Source organism: Tetranychus urticae, chromosome 3 (assembly GCF_039701765.1).
Source record: "Tetranychus urticae isolate SD_2017Ah chromosome 3, NJAU_TeUrti_SD_1.0, whole genome shotgun sequence".
Lineage (NCBI taxonomy): Eukaryota > Metazoa > Arthropoda > Arachnida > Trombidiformes > Tetranychidae > Tetranychus > Tetranychus urticae.
In genome coordinates, this window is record NC_142960.1 from 18,409,604 (window position 1) to 18,418,747 (window position 9,144).

Consider the following 9,144-nt stretch of genomic DNA (forward strand, 5'->3'; position numbering starts at 1 on the left):
TGATATGTTGAGTGGCGTCTCAACGACTTATTTAAACAGAAAATGTAAAATCGCAATTTTGTCAATTTTTAGTTATTTTTATTGTCACCAGTTTTAATGCTTGGTTAGTTGCAACAAGTGTTTACTTTATGGATGCTTTTAATTACAATTAGAGAACAATTATAAATTCTTTGAGCAAATTTAACCATCGAAATTGTTAAATTAAGAAACTGGTCATGTCTCATACGGAAGTCACTACAAATTGCAGCGTGATTACGGTGAAAAATTATGATGTTGATGTGGTTTATAATGGTTGAATCCGAAGCACCCACACTAATCCGGAAACTAATCTAATGTTGATTAGTATTAACTTTATTTTGTTAATTAATTCACTGAGAATAAACTCATTTACACTTTTTAAACTGAATCATGTCAAATAAGTCCAATTAAATGAATTGAATAGATAATTGAAGATGTAACATGACAGCTGAGTGAAAATTGACTTCAACATGTCTTTGATTAACCTCAAATTTTTATTAGTTGAATAAGAATCACTAAAACAGTCGTGATTTTTATGCAAATCTGGTCAATTATTAGATTTAACGGAAGATTGAATGAAAACCAACAAATTGCTCGATTAATTGGTTAATTAGAGAAGATTTAAGCAGCCAATTAAGTTGAACTCATAAACACAAACACAAGATTTGTGTTGAAATTTGGCGATTTTTATTATTTTGAACTTTTTTGAATTAATGAGCTTACTTTTAATTTTTATTAGAAAATATTGTTAATTATTTCATGAACAATAGAATTTATATTTAACGAGAAACAATTAAAATTGCTTAATATTATAATTTTTGTTGGAAATTCAATTTACGCGCTCAGTTTACTGTGAGTTGTTTTGAAAATAAACGTGAGATTTTTGTAATCACTCCATGAAAGCTCTTTTTTAAAGCTAATTTAGTTTAATCATGTGTTTATGTTAATTTATATGAGTTTACAATCAATATTACTATCAAAATGATTGGCCGGTGTCTGCGTCTGAATGGATTTAAAGAAATTGTAAAAAATGTATCTAATCAAAGTTTTTGTTCATCTTTAGCCGTGATTAAAAATAATGAGTTATCTAATGTTGAAACTAGTCAATTGGAAAAACAAAAGATAATCGAAGAGTTAATATCCAAAAACACTGATGAATATTTGGTTTATGACAAACGTTTGGATGCCAATTTGGCCCCTTTCTCTGACAAGGTTGATCTTGAATATTTGGATGATTTAATGCCTCCACTTAATGCAACCTTTAATCTGGCTCATTATATTAATAGGATGCCGACCCTTCAACGTCTTGTTGATTTAGGTGTTAATTTATACGTTCTTGAACAAGATCGAGAAATCGCCCAATATTTGATTCGACTTGATTTTAATCGTGATATAAAACAGCATTTGTTATATTTAAAGAGTCTCGGTATAGAAGATGATGCACTTGGTACATGGATAACTTGTAATCCTCTCATATTTAGAGAATCCATTGAAAACTTGAATATAAGATTGGAATATTTGAAAAGCAAAAAGTTCACTCAAGAAATGATCCAGATGATTTTGATTCGTTATCCTCCCTTCCTTAGTTTTACAGTGAAAAGGGTTGATACTGCATTGGGATTCTTGCAAAGAGAGTTTCGTTTGACGGGAAATGATGTTCGGCAAATTATATCTCATCATCCTAAAGTTATTCATTTCACTCATCTCAGATACAAGGTAAGTTAAGATTGACTTCAAAGTGATGGTGTGTCTATTAATTAAACTTTGTCAAATCTTTCAGGCCATATCATTTGCTCTCAAAGAAGTCATGGGCTTTAGTGGAGATCAAATTCGTAAGATAATTGTTGGAGCACCATCTTGCATTTATAGAGGTAAGATAAGTTTAACAATTAATTCAAGATGAACTAATATCTTATTCAATTTCAGATTGCCCACATTTGGAAAAGACGTTTGATCTTCTTCATGAACGAAATGGTTACTCAAGGGAACTTATCGTGAATTCGCCTTATTGTTTAACTGCTCAATTAAGTATGTTGGTGGCTCGCATCAATTATCTCAAACTCCTGAATCTTTTCCAACCGGACCCGAAAAAACCTTGTTTCACAGCTTTAGATGATCTCTGTGTTGTCAGTCTTCCTGTCTTCATAGAGAAATGTGCGAAAACTTCTGTTTTAGATTTTATTAAATATACCAAATCTTGTTAAACTCGTGTATTAGCATTAAATGCATTTAAATCTCATGCTTTGAATGTCTTATATCCAATGATGAATTACTTTGGTTTCATTAGCACAAGATATTTTAACACTTCAGCAAAATGTTGTATTCGTGTAGTTAACCTTGAATTCAATCACACTATCACAAATAAAGAACTTATGGAATCAAACAATTATCGTAAATATTGACAAAACGGCTTTTATTTTAAACTTATTACTCATCCAAATTAAATCATTCGTCTTACAAGTTCGTTGATTTTATCTTCTCTATTACCAAAGTCACCCCCTTCGACGTAATGTGTAACCTTTTTACGCCATCCTCCTTTAGGGTTATTCAATTTAAAGTGCCACAAGAAGTTATTGGCTTTTTTGAAGTTGGGACCAACTGTATAAAGTTCATGAATTAAATCCTCCATACAGATGATACCTCCTTTACCCAAACGACGTTCGATAATTCTGTTATCGATAAGAGGGGTTCTTTTGCGATCCAAACGAGCAAAACCACGTTTGTAGACAAGTTCACGTATTGTCTTCAAATTAGGATAACCCCAGGTGATGTATGGTTCGGCAATTCGAAGCATATTCAAAGATGCCTTGTTCAATTTAACAAATGTAGCATTGTTAATTTGTCTAAGACGGAGTAACTGAAGAACCTTTCGTGGTTTGGGACTTAAACCGTTGACTCTGCAAAAGAAACGAAATAATGGATAAAATATGTTTGAAATGGCAGTTTTTGATGAAAAACTTACCCTCTGATTCGAATAACCAAAGCCAATTTAGGTTCAGGAGCAACATAGTAATTTCCGTGGGTCTTAGCTTGTTTCTTCAAACGGACCATATCACGTTCAGCTAACCTGTATTCCTTAACATATTTTTCGGCACGCTTGAAGATGTCTGCCTTCTTCTTTTTGAAAAGCTAGAAAAGATAAAGCATGGCATAATGGTTAGATTAAAGGTTGTACTGAGGAATGTAGTCCATTTAGCCGGTGTTCATTGAATATCTTACCTGTCTTCTCTTCAAAACATTTGAAATAGCTCTGGCTTTAAGCTTTGCAATGCGTTTCCTCTTTTTAAGCAAAGATTCGGGGATGGTGGGAATCTTTTCAATTCCTTTGGAAACTGGAGTTGTTGGCTTTTTAGCCTTAGGAGCAGTCCTGTAAAGGGAATGAATAAAACAAAATCGGTAAGAGTCAACATAGAAAAACTAAAACACATAATAACATAATTCACACAAAGTATGTAAAGAATGATAGATTAAACGTTATTAAAAAATATACTCACTGAGCATCAGCCATTATAATTAAATTAAATTAGTTAACTAAATCAAAAAACTAATCAACAAACCACAATTTAACAAGAAAAGCACGGCTTGAGAAACCTCACACAAAATTGTGTTCACTAAAAATACTTTTCCGTTTCCGCAGTGTTGCCAAGGCAACATGTTTGCTTTAAAAACTTGGGAGGTAAATTCAAAACTCATTCTCTATCTCGTTAACCATTGAGTTGAGCAACTGATTAAAATGCAATTTAATTTACTAGCTCTTATTTTTTTTATTCTTAACAATTTAATGGAGAATTGTCCCTCATTTATTTTGATTTGAATGTTTTATTATTAATTTCAATATTAACTCAATTCAATTCTAACTGATTGTTCAAATTTTCATCGTTTACAATTAAAGTATTAGATTTTAATTTTAGATTCAAGCAAAGAAATGAAAAAATTATTATTAATTAAATTTTAATAACGATATGAAGTGGTTGAATGAGGAAAGATTACAAGAGGAATATACAAAGGATTTCAAATTGCGACCAAAGATCAAAGAAATTTTTCGATGATAAGGAAAAATGTATTTTATAGTTAATCAGAAAAAATAAACAGCCATTGATTGTTGTTTAATTGCTCTTCACTTTAGCGTTCTCAATATTATTATTACGTCCAGCAAAGCCTTTCATCATTTCTAGTCCACCAAGTAAACTGTAGAGATAAAAGCCACTCTTTGCAGGAATCATTGTTTTTATAGCACTCATGAAATAAAATAGCCTTGGTAGGATCAAAAGATACTGGTCAGTTCGTAAAGCTTCAATTATTTTGTCAGCAGTGTAATCTGGTTTCAACATAGGGATCACTTTATCGTAAGCACCCTGGAACATTCCAGTGTCAATGAAGTAAGGGCATACGGTGGTTATTTTAATGCCATCATAGCCAGCAGTTTTGAGTTCAAGAAACAGCGATTCTTGTAGCATGTAAGCAGCAGCTTTTGAAGACGAGTAATCAGTTAATTTATCAGAACCAACAAAAGATGCAACAGAAGCCATAGATAAAATATGACCCTTATTGGCAGACATCATTTCTGGTAGGAAAGCCTTGTTGATCCAGAAATGGGAAAAAACATTAACTTCAAATGTTTTGAGTATAGCTTCATCACTGAGTTCAAGAATTGATTTACCAGAAACGATACCAGCATTGTTAATTATCACAGATACAGCTCCAACATCTCGTTTAACTCGATCTGCTGTTGAATAGACTTGTTTGCTATCTGAAATATCAACAACATATAATTTACACTTTCCACCAGCCCTTTCCACTTCTTTACCAGTTTCTTGTAAACGAGACTCAACAATATCCCAGAGAACTAAATAATCTACTTGACTAGCAAGTTTGACAGCTAAAAGTCTACCAATTCCGCTCCCAGCTCCGGTGATTAAAACTACTTCTTGCGAGATATCCTTGAATCGTAAATGACGAGGAATGAAAAACAAAATAATAGCCTCCAACCAATGGTAGATAGCAAGACCAATTGTTTTTAACACATCCATTCTTTAACGAGGAGATTCCAGATGATGGTGATATGAAAATAGAGAAAACAAAAAAGGATAAATGAATAAAAGGTTCAAACAAAGGATAAACTGAGAATAAACTGAGCAATGAAGGTTAAGTCACAGGTTAACATAGGATAAAAACATGATGGTAACTGAGGTTGAACAATCCTCTTTTCACCACAGATACATGAAAATAAGTGTATTGCTAGGGAAACCGGTAAATAATGGCCAAGATGTAAAATTGCAAGTGTTGTGAAGAGATGTTTGTTCAAGTGAGACAAGTAAATGAAGGAAAAGTGGAATTGAATGAGAAAATGGATCGGAAAGAATGAAGGTTAAGAGGATGATTAATAGGAATTAGTATGGAAAATGTAAATATGATAATTAACAGCGTAACTTACATGGGAAACAAATATTGGTTTTCCTATTTTAAAACAAAATAAGTAATATTTTGACCAATGTTAACCAAAAAAAACCAGCAGCGTATGTACAGATGTTTGTATGTTAACTTAAAAAAGTTAACTAAAATGCTGCCACAATGATGAACTTTTTTGATATAACTTTAATCAAGGTTTGATTCAAGGTAAAAAAGCACAATAATAGTTGCGTTAGTTAACTTAAACAGATAAAAACAAAAACAAAAGAGGAGACCATTAAGAAAGAGCTCAGTGTTGATGCGTTCACAGTGAAACAGAAGTGTGAGAGTTGTTGACAATTTTGGTTTCAGGGCGTTCACAAAATAATGATTGTTGGTAACAACGATTTAATTTTATTTTCAGTGTTAAAGATAATAATGAAATGAATTAAGTCTTATTATTCAATCGACACTCACCTGATAAATGGCATGACGGTCAACTCAGATTGAGAAATGGTAACTCAACGAGGATAATCATGCCACTCAATTTTACCAATAACCACAAAGATACAAGAATAGATTTTCAAAGCAAAGCAAATGGATTGACTTGTTAAAATAGAAGCTCTTTTTGGCCTGTTAATCAAACAATATTAGAAAGGGGTTTCCTTAATTGTCCCTACAATTTAGCTTCACCATTAACTTGACTATTAATTGCCTTTCTTTATTATTCAATCTCTGGTTATCCAATGATAGAATGATTTCTGTTGACTTTATTTATAGACTACTGTAATTGCTAGAGGAGACTCTTGAAGACCATGAGAAATCTGTGGAAATTTAAACACAATTTAAGCCCAATGCAAGGCCATTTTTGATTAGCAGAGGTTATTTAAGTTTATCAAGGTAATTTAAGTCTATTACCAGGACAATTTAAATAATAAAATAAGACATTTGATATGTAAATATGAATGAGAGATGAAACAATGAAATTGTTGATTTTTATAATGCATAATGAAATGTGCTGTACATTTGATTTTGGTTTGCTTTTGTCCTCAATTGATTTACAATTGTTTAATGAAATAATTACGTGATATTAATGGTCTGATATAATTATGATTGATAATGAATTGAAATGAATAAATGTTTTCAATTCGACGAAATGCTAATGGTAATAAAACAAAGTTAATAATAAACCTTGACATACACAAAATTTTATCTATTCAACAATCTTGCCTCAAGGTGTAGGTCAAATGCGAATCAAGTTAACGCATATTGATGATCGTTTCAGTTGAGACTTGTTTATTAATCAAGACGAACTCATGGCCATATGAAATAAATGATTAACAGATAATTTAGCATATTTTAGCTTAAACTTGATCTTTAGATGAGAGTTTAAATAAGGAATCGAAATGAAATTAACTAAATCAAGGTTTTCAGAGTTTAAGGAATGGCTAATTCAGTGTTAAAAGCTTAATCGTTCGAGTGAAATCAAACGCCAAATTTGTTTCAGAATTTTAATCATTTTATCTATAATTAGTTAAATTAGTACAATGTAAATATTGACGAGTAAATATTTGAAACAAGTTCGTCTGCATTAAACTCAGGTTGAAAAAGTAGTCAAACTGAAATGTAATTTGATCGCATGTTTTTCAACCAAAACCTTGGACTGTTTTGATGATTATGATGAAGATGATAGCTGAAAGGAATGGCGATTAGAGTCTGATCAAGACTCGATTCATCAATATTTACATTGATCGTTATTCCTTCAAAAACCGGAAAACTTATATAAATGATTGACAACCGTTTGTGAGGAAATTCATAAACAGAAGACGCCGAAAACAAGGTTCAAGTTCAAGAAATATAATTTTAGTTTCCCTTTTCATCTTTGAAATCGTTGCATTATAATTTCAACCTGAAACAATTGAGATCTCAACTTGAATATAACTTTCATATCAAGAAACCTCAAGATTTGTCGATGTGTGTTCTTTAGATGTTGATATAGCGTAAAGAGATAGGACACTTGATAAAACGACCGAATATCATGTGTAAAATTAAAAATCACAATGGGTTCATTGAAGACAATAAATGGTTTAGAAAAAGTAAACCACTATTGTGAATAAATACATTGTAGTGATAATTAAATTAAAATGTAAAACTTTAAAATCGTACCTAGTTTTCATTGAAAAAGATAGATGGCATTAGCTTGATAAATCATAGTTAATGAGTAACACTCAGTTCATACAAAAAAACAAGCAAAGAGTAAAGAAAGAGTAAAGAAAGAGTCTACAACAAGACGAGGGGAAAAATGAGATAAGGGGGGAATATCACTGATAGATGGCAGCAAAGAGTGCAGGAAGAGTTCAGACTTTCTAGTCGAAAATTTACTACACTCTGTACTCTATTTTACTCTTTCATTTCTCGTTCTTTCGATATTTAAAATTAAGTTGAAACCATTAATTTTAGCACGGTAAAAGGCTTTTTTGACTGTTTTTCAACGCATTTAACATTAAGAATTGAAAATTGATTTTAATGATTCTGATGCTCAATGACAAATTAGTGACAATTTAGCAATAAAATGTTATTTTAACTAGTGAAAATTGAACTTAGCAAAAGTCTACCAATAAGTTTATGTTTATCATTAAATGATTTTATTTTTTGAAACTTATTTGAAACTTTTGATATTTCAGTTGGAAAATTTTTCTTTGGATACTCTTGTACCGTTTCCCGCCATATCGTTCGAATTATATTTAAGTAAGATTTAAGATATAAGTAAGTTTTATTGACCAAGTGAAGTTGAATTGAAAATTGTCTATCGGACAGAATTTATATTATTCAAATTATTTTACTATAAATTCAGTTATTTGCTCAAATAATTGTCATCTTCATCTTCAACATTACCTTCATCATCATCAACTCAATAATTCCTACCATTCAACTTGAATATCTATTGGATTTATTTGTGTTTGTTTAATCCTCATCCTTAAGTTTGTCCATCATTACCAACGCTTTACCTTCATTTACTTCTATTAAATAAAATTATAACTCAACCTTAAAGGTTAAACATGATGAATCTTTCTACTTTGACTAACCCATCAAGCAAACTTTTACATATTTTACTATATGTTGATGATTCTTCAATATTTTGTGAGTCAATTGAATTGCTTGAAATACTAAAGAGTCAACTCAAATCTCGGTGCTTGATGAAAGATCTTGGTATTACTCGAAGTTTTCTTGGTATTGAATATCTTACAATTCAGAATCAGGTTGTATTTCAATAAATCAGACAAATTATATAAGAAACATTATCGAGGGGTTCAATATGGAAAATTGTGATTCCATATCAACGACATCTGATATTTCTGTTGAACTGGCTAAACCAACTGAGACTGTTACAATCGACACCCCGATCACCTTTACAGTAAAAAATTCCTATAGAACCATAGCGCCGTCGTATGAATATCGATTCAAATTAAAAAAATGGCCTAGGCACGATCACACCATCGTAACAACATGGTGGAATGTTTTATTCTATAATTTTTGAGTCTACTTCACCCGAGGATGCAGGATACTATTAGTGGATGTTCGGTTCTGTAAGAATGGATTACCTATTCATTCAATTAGAGTTGTTTTTATCTCTTTTTGATTATTAGATTCGATTGCCGGACTTATTGATGTGCACCAAGACACCTCAAGAGGAAAGTTATGATCAATTCATCATCCACAACTTTACTCAGCCTCAAA

General features: G+C 31.4%; 3 protein-coding genes across 3 annotated transcripts; 1 reads left to right on the top strand and 2 right to left on the bottom strand.

The window, feature by feature from the left end:
* Window positions 1-913: 913 nt before the first annotated feature.
* Window positions 914-2,266, top strand: mTerf3 (mitochondrial transcription termination factor 3). Its single transcript, XM_015930512.3, has 3 exons — window positions 914-1,734; window positions 1,799-1,889; window positions 1,945-2,266. The coding sequence occupies exons 1-3, from the start codon at window positions 1,000-1,002 to the stop codon at window positions 2,220-2,222; spliced, it is 1,104 nt and encodes a 367-aa protein (XP_015785998.1). The 5' UTR covers window positions 914-999; the 3' UTR covers window positions 2,223-2,266.
* Window positions 2,267-2,404: 138 nt separating this feature from the next.
* On the bottom strand, window positions 2,405-3,625 carry RpL7 (ribosomal protein L7). The gene is made up of 4 exons (XM_015930513.3): window positions 3,513-3,625; window positions 3,238-3,385; window positions 2,981-3,147; window positions 2,405-2,915 (listed from the first exon to the last, which is right to left on the bottom strand). The coding sequence occupies exons 1-4, from the start codon at window positions 3,524-3,526 to the stop codon at window positions 2,459-2,461; spliced, it is 786 nt and encodes a 261-aa protein (XP_015785999.1). The 5' UTR covers window positions 3,527-3,625; the 3' UTR covers window positions 2,405-2,458.
* Window positions 3,626-3,952: 327 nt separating this feature from the next.
* Window positions 3,953-5,933, bottom strand: LOC107363341 (short-chain dehydrogenase/reductase family 16C member 6). Its single transcript, XM_025161030.2, has 2 exons — window positions 5,453-5,933; window positions 3,953-5,049 (listed from the first exon to the last, which is right to left on the bottom strand). The coding sequence occupies exon 2, from the start codon at window positions 5,046-5,048 to the stop codon at window positions 4,125-4,127; it is 924 nt and encodes a 307-aa protein (XP_025016798.1). The 5' UTR covers window position 5,049; window positions 5,453-5,933; the 3' UTR covers window positions 3,953-4,124.
* Between the last annotated feature and the right edge of the window lie 3,211 nt (window positions 5,934-9,144).